Source organism: Haliaeetus albicilla, chromosome 6 (assembly GCF_947461875.1).
Source record: "Haliaeetus albicilla chromosome 6, bHalAlb1.1, whole genome shotgun sequence".
Lineage (NCBI taxonomy): Eukaryota > Metazoa > Chordata > Aves > Accipitriformes > Accipitridae > Haliaeetus > Haliaeetus albicilla.
In genome coordinates, this window is record NC_091488.1 from 2930129 (window position 1) to 2945246 (window position 15118).

At 46.9% G+C, this 15118-nt stretch overlaps 1 protein-coding gene across 2 annotated transcripts; it reads left to right on the forward strand.

The window, feature by feature from the left end:
* Positions 1–4963: 4963 nt before the first annotated feature.
* Positions 4964–7982, forward strand: SAT1 (spermidine/spermine N1-acetyltransferase 1). Of its 2 annotated transcripts, XM_069784845.1 has the most exons (6): positions 4964–5223; positions 5487–5538; positions 5623–5706; positions 6908–7009; positions 7107–7147; positions 7467–7982. In XM_069784845.1, exons 1-6 carry the CDS (start codon positions 5158–5160, stop codon positions 7635–7637), a joined length of 516 nt encoding a protein of 171 aa, XP_069640946.1. In that variant the 5' UTR covers positions 4964–5157; the 3' UTR covers positions 7638–7982. The 2 variants fall into 2 exon arrangements, with proteins under 2 accessions (XP_069640946.1, XP_069640945.1); XM_069784844.1 differs by having other exon boundaries at positions 5487–5706.
* The last annotated feature ends 7136 nt before the right edge of the window (positions 7983–15118 follow it).

Below are 15118 nucleotides of genomic sequence, written 5' to 3' on the forward strand. Positions count from 1 at the left end.
TCTTAGGGAAGGTAATTGAGAGCCTTTGGTGTTCTGAGGGGAGGAGAGGTTTAAGTAAAAGGCGGCCGTGTTAAATAAGCTGTGCGCCTTCCGCAGGCGGGGTATTCAACAGGTTGGATGCTTCAGAATTACCTTTATTACTGGGAATTGAGGAATCTCAGGGCAGAGAGGACAAGCGGCCTGCGCCGGGGTCCGCACGCAGACACCGGAGAGCCAGTAAGGAATATAACTCACAGAACTAGCCGCTAACCGTGTTGGCAGCCCCTGTGGACTTGGATGTGGGCGCAGGCCGTGGCTTTCCCACCGACCGGAGCGTATGTGGTCGTCCTCACCAGTCGGTTCAACTTGGCAGCAAAATGGTGCTTACAAGGAGGAGGCACGAGTTGGCAACAAAGTTGTTAAACATTGCTTGCTAGGGGCTTACCGAAGACGCCACCGAGGTTGTACGAGGATATGAGCAAACAGATGTTCTAGCGCACAGTGGAAGTCCATTACGCAGGTTATTCCATTATTTGCAAGAGTAACACCTGACCAGTCTTCTTTTCCTCTGTCACCTTCATTTTGATAAACTGCATCCAAACAAAGGCTATGTGAATTCAAAAATGGGATTCGTGACTTCTTCATATGAGACTTGTGATAGATCGCAGATTTCTGTTTTGAAAGACCGAGAGACTGAAGTTGCGTGCCCTGCACACTGAGCAAAACCCACCCGGAACCGACTCTTGCTACTAACACGGTTTTTCTGTCACGGATGCGGTGCGAGCGCTTCCCTCCTGTTCCATGGATGTGTAACCAGGCACAAGCGAGGGGCCTGGCGGGTGATCCTCGTCGGTGGAGGAGGCAGAGAGCAGGCAGAGCGGCAGGCACGGCACGACAGAGGAAAAGCTCCTCTCAGCTGCCCCACAGCCCCAACCATCTCACAAGTCCCATCCCCAGCTACAGCCCTGGTATATATGCCAGCTGACACAGTCACACGCCTCTCGCTACGTGACCGCCCGTAGACCAGCTCTGCGTGTCTACGAGGAAAAAGTCGAGAGCGCTAATTGCAAAGTTTCCCGTTCATCCGGTCGTGGGAAAAAATGTGGAAACCTGGCATGGGTGTGTGCTAAAGGTTCAGAAACCAAGATGCCATGAAAAGAATCGCCTCTGAACAGTGCAAAAGACTGTGCCAAAAGACAAAACTGTGATTGTGACATGTAAGAAAAACGCCTGCTCATCGTGCAAACCCCCATTAGTTTTAAAGAAAAATTTAAATTCCCCAGGTTTCTTTTTAGAGCCTGAGATACTGCATCCAAGAACACTGATTTAAGTATAGTGCGGGATCAGCACCAAAGGGACTTCTACTGTACCCAAAACACAAAGTTATAAAATTGAGGCCTGGCTGGATTTTTTTTCCCAACATTTATTTCTATAACTTTTATACCCCAAATTATTTGCATGCATGATATAGATGATTTGTGGATGCAGGCAGATAATTAGTTATGTCTAAATCCCACATTCATCAAATTGCATAATTACAAATGACAGATGAGATGTATTAGCTTACAGGAATAGGGTTCTAATGACCTAAAATACGTCTTCAAAGATAATAATGGAAAATCACAGTCCTTTTATTTCCAGCATATGGAAATTAATGTAGTTTTATTATGTGAAACTGTTAATTTTGAATTTGCCCCAAATTCTGAGCAGAATTCAACAATTCAACATGGCCTAGTGTTGATAAACTGTAATTGTAAGTTGCCTGAAAAAAATAATCTAGAAGCAACTGTGAACTCATAAATAGCAATGCAAGTTCTAAGTATTGGGAAGAAATTATTCAGTTGAAAATGCTAAGAGCATCCTGAATATTGTCCAAAGACTAATCTGGAAAAATTACAGGTCAATACTGAATATTAATTGCATTTTCTGTATTTTGCTCCAGAGACGTGACAGGAGATACAATTTGGAGATACAATTTGGATTTAAATACTCACTGCATTTTAATGTGGAATAAGCAGTTCTTCTCCTTCCCTCTTTTATTTATTATAAACAGAGAACCTTTGAGGCATTAGGGAGGCATTCACACAGGAATTCAAGGAATCTTCCCAGCGAAGGAGGAAATCAAAAATTAAAATACGAGAAGAGAGTTTGATTAGTTGAACAGTAAAGAGTGGTGCCCACATTGAGCCTTTCTGTCCAGCCTCCAAGGAGAGAGGATATTCAGAAATTCAGATGCAAATAAAAACATGCTATCTATCAGTACAAGTCCAGCTGAGGTCCCATAACTCCCTGAATAAATTGCTCAGTTGCATCGCCGTGGAAGGATCTTGGGGAGATAGCATGGCTGTTTCCTGTAGCTTGAGACTAGACAAGACCTCCATCTCCGGAGAGGATGTGGGGAAAACTTGCCTCAGTCAGATACATAGCACACTGTGTGCTTTCATTAATACCAGTTCCTGTTGCATGCTAAAAAAGAAAGTGGTGCTTGCTGTTTTGCGCAGAATTTTCTGTTTCTCCCTTTACAAGTAAGATTTAGGGAGGAGATAGGATGAGAATAAGATAAACAAGGCGCGTGATCTTTTTAGACAATTCTAACCATTCTACCCCTCAAACACCAAAGTACCAACCTTCCTGGTGGAAATGCAGTTGGATTCACAGTCAGCAGGTTCTGCATGGAAGAAGCTGCTGGCTGGTAACGGAAAAGCAAGCTAATCCAGACTTCAGAGCGTATTTCATTATAACAGGTTATTTCAACATTGGTTTACCTTAAACACGTTTGCTAACCACTTTCCAGCATACCTATTTGCATAATTTGAGAAAAACTTGATCCTTTTCAGGAGACTTACAGCTACTCATTCCCTTGGAGAGAAATGCAACTAACCAGGCTGACCACTCAAGGATAAAATCCAAGCCCTATGCAAGTCATTAGAGATTTCACCACTAACCTCAGCTGCGTCAAGATGGCACAAAACCTGCTGAAAGACAAACCGGTCTGAGACAAAAGGAAGAAGCTGTAAAGTATAAGGCCCGTCAATCTGATTCATTCACACTACCGAGTTCTTTTGGAACCTTTTTGTAAAATATTCTTACCCTTCTTACTAATCTTACTTATTCTGAAAAAATACCTCTAGTAATATATCACTAAATAATTGCAGCATAGTCTCTGAGATCTAGATATCTTAATTATGTATTTTTCATTTTCCTTTTTTTTTGTTCTCTACATTCCCTATTGTTTCATGAAGCTATTTTTGATACTTTAGGAAATTTTTTAATAGTTTTTTATTCTGCCTTGTGAATTTGAACACTAACTCCAGTGAACTGTGTTCACTGGGGTAACACTGTATCAGTATATTTCTGAGCAAGTTAAAGCAGGACTTTGAAAAACAGTCAAGGTGGAAAATGCTCTTTTTTTTTCTGAAATTTCAACTTCTAAAATCATATGACTTTTCTGACTTGAGAATGACAAAAACCAGGCACTTTGTGCTCTTGCACAACAGGTTTCCTGACAGCATGACTTCCTCATTCTGAAATGCAAAACAAAAAGCATTGACACTACACAAACATTGTTCAGTCTTTCACAGGGACAGTATTGCCCATTTCTGATCCCAGTCAGGTCATTTCTAGAGATTGAAAAAATGTATATCCATTAAATGCGTGTAGTTAGGCTGAGTCTATTCTTTGCTAGTTTATTCAGATTCAGTTTCCCTACCAAAAGCCCTGTCCTGAAGGATTTCCAGATCTTTAACTCATGAAACAATCTTAACTTTTCCACTACTAGCCATTGGCTGTTGCTTTGTGTTTTGGAAACACTTGTGTTCTTTGGGTACCTCCATTTTTGCTCCAATAGAGGGTAAACTGAGCCAGTTAGGGTGTAAAAATCCTACGGTATAAATCCTAAATTACTCTTCCAGGACTCTAGGCTCTTTCCACTGTCTGCCAGAGGATTTTCTTGGCTGACACCGCCACCAGCATACACGCTTCTTTATACAGTTCTCTTGTAGTATTGTGTTCCGTGCTGGCCCCTCTGTCTAAATCGTTGTTGGATACACTGAAAAACAGGGTGCGAGTGTTGTGAGAGTGTTTGGGAATCCAGGTTTTCAGGATTGTTACTCTGCAGCAGTAGCGTGACTTAGGGTCTTCCCATATCCCAAATGGCTCTTAAAACAAGTCAGATTCAGCTAAACGTAAAATAAAGAGCTGCTTTACAGTATCTAAGAATGGACATGATAGTTGCGAAGTTTATAGAAGAGGGTGAAAAGAAAACCATGCGTAACCGCGTCGGTTACGGTGTGCGAAAACATCCCAAGCCCAAAGTGACACTTCAATGTTTTGCACTTTTCCATCAGGGGCGTATCTTGGTACTAGACCCCCCCCCTCCCCGCAGGGTTTGACAGGGATCATTACTTAGTATTTCAAGCAAGTCCAGAGCCTTTTTTTTGCTGGTTTCTCCACACACCCCCCGCTGAAAGCCGCCCTCCTCCCTCAGCGCTCAGCCTGCGGCCCAGCCGGCGCCACGACCCCTAAGATGGCGGGGGCGGGGGTTGGGGAGCTCCGAGTCAGGCGCAGTCGCGTTCGCCGGGGCAACGACGGGCTCACTTTTCGTGGAAGCCTGGAAACCGGTGCAGGGAGAAGCCCGTAGCCCCGCGGGACGCCAGGACGGGTTCCCCGGGAGGGGCTGGGGGGGGGTCCCGTCCGTCCCGGGCCGCTGAGGGAGAAGCGGAGCGGGGAGGGGGGGGGGTCTGACCCGGGCACCCTGCGGCGGCGCCCGGCTCCGCTAGGGGGCGCCATTGTGCGCCGGCGGGGGAGGGGGCGAGTCACGAGCCACCCCGCACCAGCTGTTGCTGGCGGGCTGAGGCAAGACTGCGGCGAGGGGCGCTGCCATTGGCTGAGGGCGGGCGGCACAGGCGTTCCCATTGGCTTGCGTGCGGGGAGAGGCGGAGCACCCTCGTCTATAAATAGGGAAGGCGGGGCGGGCGGCGGGCAGAGTTGGAGCTGGGGAGGGAGCGGGAGCCGGAGGAGGGTCGCCGATCTGCTCAACGCCGGCGGGACATGCTCGCAGCCTGACTGACCGCAGGTGGCCGCCGCGCCCGGGACACGAATGAAGAAACAGTTGCTCCTCCTGTTCACACATCGGGGACTCGTCAGCCGAGGGGGCCGCAGGGGGAAGCGCCGTCGAAAATGGCCTCGTTCAGCATCCGCGCCGCGCGTCCTGAGGACTGCCCCGACCTGCTGCGACTGATCAAGGTGGGGGGGGAGGCCGTTGGGGGGGCGGGCGGGCGGAGGTCTCCTCAGGCGACGGTCGTCTCCTCAGGCGACGGTCTTCCCGCGCTGGGCGGCCGGGTTTTGGGGCAGATCCGCAGCCTTGTGGGGTAGGGGAAGGCGGGGGGGGACTTTTGCCCTTCTGTGTGAGGAAAAACAAGCTCTTGCGCAAGGCGGCGGGGGGGCGGGGAGCGGCCAATAGGGAAGCGGCAGCGGGGAGAGTCCGCTCACATCTCCTTCTCTTCCAGGAACTAGCGAAGTACGAGGACATGGAGGATCAAGTGGTGCTAACCGAGAAAGGTATAAGGGAGGCGTCTGGTCGCCGGGTTGGTAGCCTAGTGGCAGAGTCTGTAGCTCAGGTGCCGATTTGTTCTGCTTTTCTAGAACTGCTTGAGGATGGTTTTGGCGAGCACCCTTTCTACCACTGTCTGGTTGCAGAAGTGCCAAAAGAACAGTGGTCGTCTGAAGGTGAGGCTTCCTGATACTTGTTTTTAGATGGTAAATATATGAGAGGCATCTTATACTTAATGTTATCGATTATACGTAAGGTTCCGCCAGCGAGTTGGGGTAGGAGGAGTAGGTTAACTGTTAAATGCAGTAACATATAGTGATGCTCTGCTGAAGTAGTTGCTAATCCTGGAGGCGTGGGAAGATCAGGTATAACATAATGTACTTGACTCCAGTTAATTAAATGGCTTTTCTTGTTTGACCCTGACTTACCTTTATGTAATCCTGTTGAATCACATTTTTTTCTTTAATTTGTCCCCAATCTTCAGGTTACAGTCTCTAGCTTCGCCATGTACATGGCCCTTCCGTGTACATGGATGGGCGGGGAGGTAACTAAAAGATCCGTTACACAATAAAGTAGATGATCATAATATGAGGTAAGGTCTACAGGGACAAGTGCTATTCCCAAACCTTTACCAAAGACACAGTAGATCAGAAATTTGTTTGCACGCTTCTCTTAGAGTATGTGCAGAGTGTTGTGGAAGATGTAGTTAAAATACTCAAGGCTTAGGTTTGAGTGGGCTGCAGTTGGAAGAGTTGGTTTCTCTTCCCTGCTGAGCCACAGAATTATAATGGAAGCTGCAGCTTTACTTACCTTGACTTTATGGTGCTGAAGGTAAAGAAACCGGCATGATGCTCTCAGTGGAAGCATAAGTTGAGGTGCTGGAAGTGCTGCTGTAAAGGTGGCCTGTGAGCATGCCTTCTCGCAGAGTGTAGTTACTGAGGAATATACATTGAAAGATCAGTGTTCTTTAGAGTTTGACCAACTGTTTTGGTGGCTGAGGAAGCAGAGTTGGGGCAATCATCTAGACTGAACTGCTGTGTAAAGTTTCTACTTGTATTCGAGAGTGGAAATGCCAATAGATCGGTAGGGTATGCATTTGTTTGTAGAAAAAAAGCCTTGTGTTAGCACTTACTATGCTAGTGCTTTTGAGGATTTCAGGGTATGGCAAGAGCAATCTTCATTCTGTTAGGTTGATACAAGTTTGTCAGAACCTGTATTTTCAGTTGTGTGCTTACTTGCAAACTTCATTCTTAATTCTAACCTAGTAGCAAATGTCTGCATGTCACAGAATCAAACTGTATGTTTAAATATGCATGTAAGACTTGATATTCTTGCCTTTTAAATTCAGACTAGCTGAAGTTACACCCTTTGTTTCAGAACACTGCATTGTGGGCTTTGCCATGTATTACTTCACTTACGATCCATGGATTGGAAAACTGCTGTATCTTGAAGATTTTTATGTGATGGCAGAGTATAGAGGTATGTATTACAGAATTAGATGAGTTGCTTCCTGCAGGGCTTCTTTAAAATTAAAACTTACTTGTTGTGTGGTTTGTTTGTTGTTTTTTTTTTTTAGGACTGGGCATTGGGTCAGAAATTCTGAAGAACTTGAGTCAGGTATGTCCAAGTGATAAGTCTAAACCAGCAGAACTGAGGACACATGGCAAGGCAGTATTCTTGCTCTTCTGCTAACCGCATGAGAGCGAGCTGCTCTTTCAGCACTACTCAGAGTTAAATTAAAGGAGGTCATGGGACACTAGACAGCTTAAAACCTTGTCTAGAGTCTGTTAAACAGTGACAAGTACTGAAGTGGCTGCCAGAATGAACTTGATGACTTCTGGCGATACACAGTTAGTTGCTGAGTAGTTGCCAGTTCTCACTAGGCTTATCATCTGGGGCTGTTGTTTGAAACGTGTCATGTCACACACTTTTGCAGGTTGCTGTGAAGTGCCGCTGCAGCAGTATGCACTTCCTTGTTGCGGAGTGGAACGAACCGTCCATCAGGTTCTATAAGAGAAGGGGTGCCTCTGATCTGTCCACTGAGGAGGGGTGGAGGCTCTTCAAAATTGACAAAGAATATCTCTTGAAGATGGCAACAGAAGAGTGAGAGATTATTCCAGCAAATAAATTCTTTCTGCGAATATGTATGCTCTCTGAATAAACTCCTTCTTGCTTTCTGTGTACAGTTTGTAGTGGAATAAAGTAGTGTGGATGCTAATAATGAAAATGCTATGCAGGTGTGGTCATAGAGTAATTGGTACTGTGATCTGGAGTTGAGGCATCTCTGAAGTTGTGTATGTGCTTTTGTGCATCCTTTACCAGTGTGGGCTTGTAATCTTTGTATATGGAAACTTCATTCTTGTAAGTGTCATTCAAATGTGTACAATGTACACACTGGTAGGGTTTGTTTTAATTATTGCCTTTTATAAAAATAAATAGTGTTTTCACTTCATGGTGGTAGTTTTGACTTTAATTCTCACATACTGTTTTCACTTACATAACATGCAAATTAATAAAAAGACTCTCTCATTCAACCAGACGTTTTCAGGAGTGAAGCCTGATTTTACCACAGTCCCAGACAGATCGAAGGTGCACTCATGTGGCTGCAGGACCTGGTGCCAGGGTTCTGAGCGGTTGTGCTGAAGCTGGGTGTTCGGGGGGGCGTTGAGATCAACCTCTCCTTGCTGTGTGGTACAGAGCACACTGTCCAGCACGCATTCTGTGCAAGTGCACTACACTGGAGTTATAGCTGGTGTAGTTGGAGCCCCTAAATGTGGCTACAGGTCTCTGCTCGCTGGAAAGCAGCTCCAGAAAATCCGGAGCTTGTGGCATTGCCTCCTTGGGACTTTCAGTTAAATGCAGAGCACCTCGGTCAGAGGCGTGTAACCTTGAGGGGGAAGGTGCATCTAGCTGTAGTTTCAAAGCCTAAATCACAAAAATAGGTTTGACTGGTCAGGAGTAGGAGAAAGTATCTTTACAAACCACAAAACTCCCTTACATGATTCTTAAAAACATCAAACTTGAATGCTTCTGGTAATCTGGGTTTATGTATGTGATTTCAGATGCTGTGCAGAATGTTTGCATGTGCCTCAGTGCTGTGTAGTGCATGGCAGTAAGTGAAAACAACCCTGCTCATCAATTTTTTTCATTGGCTTTGAAACAAATTTATCAAATTTGCAATACTGTGTCTGCCCTTCCCTAAGTTGATGGTGAAAGTGGATGCGTGCAAGTTTTACACTTCTCTCCTCTTGCTTTGTGGTAACCCTCCAATAAAAGGCTTCAATTTTGGCCAGCACTGCTTTCACTTCAAAGGAAGGGAAGAGGCTTACCTGCCTTATAACGTGCACTGGTTTAAATAAAATTTTTAAACAGATTTTGTTCACTGCATGTATCGTGTCATCTGGAAGATGTCTCCTCATCCTAGGGAGCAGTGGGGAGCTACAGCTTCCACCGTGGGCAGTATTAAACTAATTTTAAGAATACAATGTCCCTCTGGCTAGCGCCAGCAGCAGGCCATGCAGGGCATTTAGCATGAAACTGATGTTGGTTTCTGTTTTGTTTTTGTTTTTAACTAAGGCGTAGGCAGGAGTGTGCCAGCTTGCCCAGGTGTGAGATACAGTTGTCAGCTGTTGCCTCAGGAATGAGAAGGCCAGTAAGAAATACAGGAGCTCTTGGAAGAGAGCAGAAGGTAGCATATGTCCAAGTGGTTGTCTGGACAAACACAGGCTGGACTGAGCCCAGAATCTGTCATGTAAATTACCCTCATTTAGCAGATCGGGTTCTGCATAAGAAATAGTCATTTCCAGACACTCCCCGTGTTTGTGCAGCACCTCAGCTGTGAGAGCTTCGACCATGTGCAGGAGCCTCAGGCTCAAATCCCTCTCCTGCCTGAGAGGAACAGAAATCTCTGCTTGACAGCAGGTTAAATGCTAGGCTACAAACCTCCCTACTTGCTCTTGCTGAGCCTGTACTCTTCTGCAATTCAGGGGGCCGGAGGAGGTGGGAGTAAGCCCACCTGATGAACCAGCCCGGGAACTATCTCTGGAGGCAGTTTGGGAAGGACGAGATGGGCTCCAGCAGCTCTCAGTGAGCGTCAGGGTGTTGTAGCTTCTCACCAGTGTAGCTGCAGTAACTTCACTGGTAACTCTCTGAGCTACGGTCACCTACTAGTGCATCTCGGTCCTCATGGAATCTGGTTTGAAGTTATTTTAAGCTGGTGCTTTTGGCTCCGTGTATCACTCCAGAAGGTGATTACTAGTGGAGCAGTTTAAGAATGTTTTTATTTTCAAATTAACAGTTCATTAGGTATCTAGGACAGACCTGCTTAAATCTCAGGCCCCAGACTTCTGGAGCACAATAAGGCTATCAAAGCTGCATGACTGATTGGAACAAGCTAACTAATTAGGCATTATAATTAGGAAAGTAAGCAGCTTAGTCAAATTTTCAATCAATTTAGAAGTGTTTATCGTATCTTGTTCATCTTCTTCTGCCAATGCAGTTTACCATGCCATTCTCTAAACAAATTCTGCTGAAATAAATAGATTCTCAGGGAGTCACAGAAAACAAGCAAGGCAGTGCTAAATGAGAAGCCTTTTTCTAGCCAACTGTGATGATAATTTTAAACATTCACACAAGTAAAGACAAGGACTAACCTTTCAGATGTGACTTTCACCAAGATCCTACTAAGAGGCAGGGTTTTTAAAACCAGCGGAAATACTCTCACAGTTATGGTAACAGAGTCTCCAACAGACCGATGTGGTAATGCCATGCCTCAGGAAATTCCCTCAATAACTTTTTTTCAAACTACTGGGGGACCAAGGTGACTCTGTGACTACAATCGAGACGTACAGCAGAGTATTTTCTGCGGGTTTAGGCACGGCAGAAACCTCACCTGGCTTGACTTTCTTCATTTCCAGCATCACGATCACACCACCAAGCTGCAGTGCGAGCCTATGATGGGGGCTAAGCAATACCACTAGGCTTTGAGCTGGTCACTGGTATCGCGCCAGTGGGAATCCATCACAGCACAGGCGCCGGGCTTGCGTGGGGCCTGCAGGTATGTCAGCTTTCTGCGCTACCCTATTTCCATGCTGCAGTGTGCCAGCCTCTGGGGAAGAGTTAGAGAGCGGGTGTTATGACAGCGCTGATAACATCTCTGTGGAGGTGAGGTACAAAGAGCCTTCTTGCTCTCGAGCTCCTGACCTGGGAAGTTCTCCTCGTGCCGAGCCAGCCAGCAGATTTTGCAATTGCAGCATTTCCACTTTCCTACCAGGTGGGGATGGAAAGGTGGCCTCGGACAAACTTGTGGCTGGAGGACACGGCGGAGGACTGTACCCGGCTGCAAGAAGAAGGAGCGCCGGGCTCGCTGCCCCCTCTCCGCTTGGCATTTTCCTGCTTGCAGGCTCCTGCACAATGATCTGAGCCGTAGCCATAGCGACAGCATGGAAGGGTTGTTTGGTTTTTTTTGTCTACATCATTTGAGTTAAAACATAACATAGGTGAGAAAAACAACCCTTCCCCCTCCCCTCTTCTTTTAAAGAGCCTTTGCTCTCAACATAACTCAAAAAGCCAGCGCAAACTTTTCCCCCCAAAGAACACGCAGGTGCTTTAATGCATTCTTGCACATGGTGTTTTGTTTTGAGAGCCTTGCCACCCTGGAGCCTGGCCAGCCGAAGGCGGAGGTCTCGCTGACGCAGCTGCAGGGAAAACACCAGCTACGTACTGAGCAGGGACTCGGGAAACCACTGCGTAACTCACTGCCGCGCAGCGTTACCCCGGGCTGGAGGCTAGCACAGAGACGTGCTTCATGCTTCCCTTTCTTTCAGTTGACTGGGCAGTTTATTTCCTTGGGGAAGCTAAAGCTGAGCTGAAGGAATGCACGCACAACCACGCACGCACAGCCATGCACACGCAGCCGTGCACGCACACGCAGCCGTGCACGCACACGCAGCCGTGCACGCACACGCGCCGACTGACCCCAGCGCCGATGAAACCTGCAGCACGCAGCCGTTTGCCTCGGTTTAAATAATTCACCTCACATAACAGAGTCAGCTTTGCCCTGTTGCTCTGCTTGCCTGGGCAGGATTACTTAAACATGCTTTTTTTTGGAACTCAGGTTTCAGAGAAGTGGCTGCAATTTAAATAAAGGCATTAGCTGCTATCTGAAACAAAACAACACATGACTAGTGTGCCTGCCACTAATGTTTAATCTCACTCAAAGCAAACTCAAAGCAGACGCGACTCCCTCCCACGACTTTTTTCCTTTTTCCCCCCAAGACCTGGCTAAGATTTTGCTGTCAAGCAGGTTTTTGGTAAGTGCAACCTTGGTGAAGGGCTTTAGAGCCCAGACCAGTCCCCGTAGTGAACTGGTGGAGGAGACGGTGGAAGGCTGAAGATGCTGGACGTGGGCTCTGGGGTAGGAGCACAGCCCGGTGCATTTCTCCTGTCCCTCAGGCCTCGCCCTACCGCGCTCTGAATTTTTCTGCAATCAGAAACACTCACCGTGGGTAATAACAGAATAAAGCACAGGTACACACCTCTACCGAAAACAGGGAGGGAGGAGGGGGGAAATTCCATCTTCAAACCAGTTTCGGTTTCATTTCACAGATTTACTGGCGGCCAAAGAAAGAGATAAAAAACCCCAGGGGATAATTAGCTCAGGAGGATGAAGAACAAACACTGGTTTGCAGAAACACCTCTAAGTTAAATAGTTTTGTTTATTTGCATTTGGACCTTTGTGTATTTCTATTATTCACACAGCAGATGTGAGCTGGTTATGTTCACTCAAAGGGAAAAGGCATCTCCATTTTCTTGAGCTCTGTTTCCCTTCTCCACCAAAACGGGTTAAAAAGACTATGCTTTGGGAAGACAAAACCAGGTGTCCGTCCCCCCTGAAGGTTTGCTGTACAGTATGCCGAGCTGGCTTCATGTCTTCCAAATCACCTCCCAGGAGCCTACCGTGTGGGGAAGGGACATGAACCCCTGAAATTCCTACTAGAAACCTTCCTCCACCTGGGGAAAAAAGCATGAAAGAGACGGTAGCTTTCCACATGAAAGCCCATCAGTGTTTCCAACTAACCTGGATATTGCAGTGGTGTTTTCAAAACACACTGGTAAATGTGCAAGGTGAGATTTTTCAAAGCTGGTTACTATAATTAGACACCCAGATACCACAGCAAAGGTACCTTTAAACAGTCTTCCTCTAATTGCTCTCAAGATGAGCGAACTTCAGCCTGGGCTCTTCACAATCTCCCTGAACTTTCACATTTCAGTCACCGACATAGAAACACCACCGCACAGCTTGTACAGGAGGAAACAAAAGGACTCATAGCTTGCGTCTATAGTCTCATGCCTTTTGCAATCAGTTCATATGGTAGAATTTTGTTGGTTTTTTTTTCCCCAGTCAACTTCCTACCATGGGCTAACACAAATGTACAAGAACATTTCCCACCACACAGCCTGAATATGTTTTAGCTACAGTTGCAGGCACATGGGTCTTTTTTTTTTTTAATTTTTTTTCAGAGTTAATGTGGAGTGAAGGATCAAAATCTCTGTTCACCACTCCTAGAGGTAATAACCTCTGTACAGAGCTGTAGCTTTGCCATTGGGGCAGAAAACATAAAGCAAAAAAGCAGCAGGAGGGGAGGTCTGCAGTGATGAAGGGAAGCCATGTGCAGGGGCTGACCACGTAGCCTGCCACGGGAAGCTATGTGCCCCATGGAGGCAACGGCATCAAGGGAACTGGTTTAGGCTTCATTCTTTCCAGGTAAATGTAATCAGAAGAAAATAGAAGACTCTTATTTTGCAAAAACAGAAGTCTCAGAGGTGAATTCCTGGGATACGTTAATAATTTCTGGATTATTTTTACCTCAGCTTGATCTCATTAGCCATAACGCAGTGGATTAGCAAGCATGGAATTCACTGGTGTAGGAGCAGGAATTATTTGTTGCTAAAGAACAACAGGCAGAACGGGCAGACAGAGGCAGTAACAAGCACTAGCATCAAAGAAATAACACTATATTAATCCAGTTTTAAACAAAAACAAAACTAGCTGAAAATTCAAGGGACAGTGGTAATCAATGTATGCTGTTCTTAGCCAGGCAAGGAAGCGCACCCATGTCATGTAACTACATATCTCTGAAAGCTGGCAGACTGTAAAAAAGGCTGATAAAGTCCACCGCATTACAAAGTACAGCTGGTCCAAATGATGGTGAAGTGAGGACAAGGTTAAAGAATACCAGAGAAAAAAAATAAACTCTTCATAAGCAAATACTCAGGGTTTATAGGCATCGGTTGACTACCTTCTCAGCACAGGGAAGTAATAAAACTATCCTGCATTTCCATGCTGGCTTTGCCGTCACCAAGATTTGACTGACATTTGATTACAGAAGTCCTGTGGGGAATCAGAGCCTCAGAGCTCCTTTTCTTGCCATTTGGGCTTAGCATCAGCAAGCTAGCATTTTAACAGTTTTTAACAGTATTGCTGTTAAAAGCCTAAGCACTTTTCACCCCTGCAGTTCAACGTACTCAGGCATCCCTGCTTCATTCCCAGGCAGGACCAGGTTTGCCTCTATGCACCCAGAGCCACGTGCCTCTCCAGCGCAGTTTGGGCAGCTGGGGCTTCCCTTACGCATACTTACGTCTGGTTTCTCAGCTGGGGTATTTTCTGGAATAAGCACGGGACTGTGAAAGCCAAAGGTCCTCTTAACACAGGTCTAAAAGCAAGAAGGGTTCCGTGAGGTGTAGAGGAGGACGTGACGTTATCTCCGTTCCTTCTTAGAGAAGCCGTTGAGCCTTTGGGATCCAAGACTTGATGGTCCTTTCATTTAAAATACAAAGCATCAGGTGTAAAGGACGTAGAACAAATATAAATCCACCTAAAGCCACGTGCGGCTTGCAACAAAAGGGTCGGAAAGACAAGTATGCCATGGGCAACGTCGTCTCTGGTGCTACCGCAGATGGCAAAACCTGCCCGGCTGCAGCACGGGGGACATCTTCTGCCAACGCGCCACGCGGACGCACGACGGCGCCGAGTCGAAGCCAAAACAACGTCCCTTTCCAGCGAGGCTGAGCCCTGGCAATCTCATGACACGGCAAACGGGATTTGGGAAGAGCCCGGTTTCATCCGAGACGGCTTTTCTGCAGCGTGGCGGACGAGATTTAGTGCCTGTGGGGACATGAAAGCCAGAGTCACGGCTGTGGGCTCGCTGTGGTCCGTGGCGGGAGCACGACGGAGGAGAAACCCGCTGAGGTAAACACGGGAAGACGTGGGGAGCAGGCACGGGTTCCTTCCTCCTCAGACATTTGGGGACCTGACTGGGCGGCAGGGAGGCTCCGCCATGCCGAGGGGAAGGCCGGCAGTGGGCCCACTCTGCTGCTGGGCCCCCTCGGCAGCCATTTTACGTCACAGGGAGGGGAAGCTCGCACTTCTCCTTCAGACAAGGAAGCGTCTTGCCTGAAGAGACTTTCGGACTTGAACATGGTACGCGAAGGCCGCGTTACGAGGCCACGGACACACACTTGGCTCCCTGTCTCACAGGCTGCTTCCCGGCACGCTGGGTAAAACATACACTGAGTTTTGTAAACGAA

Bases quoted from the DNA above. Each gene is read 5' to 3' on its own strand.
- SAT1 (XM_069784844.1), top strand. From the start codon at position 5,158: ATGGCCTCGTTCAGCATCCGCGCCGCGCGTCCTGAGGACTGCCCCGAC. The intron at 5,224-5,486 runs GTGGGGGGGGAG...CTTCTCTTCCAG, and splicing joins ACCTGCTGCGACTGATCAAG to GAACTAGCGAAGTACGAGGA. The intron at 5,707-6,907 runs GTGAGGCTTCCT...CCTTTGTTTCAG, and splicing joins AGAACAGTGGTCGTCTGAAG to AACACTGCATTGTGGGCTTT.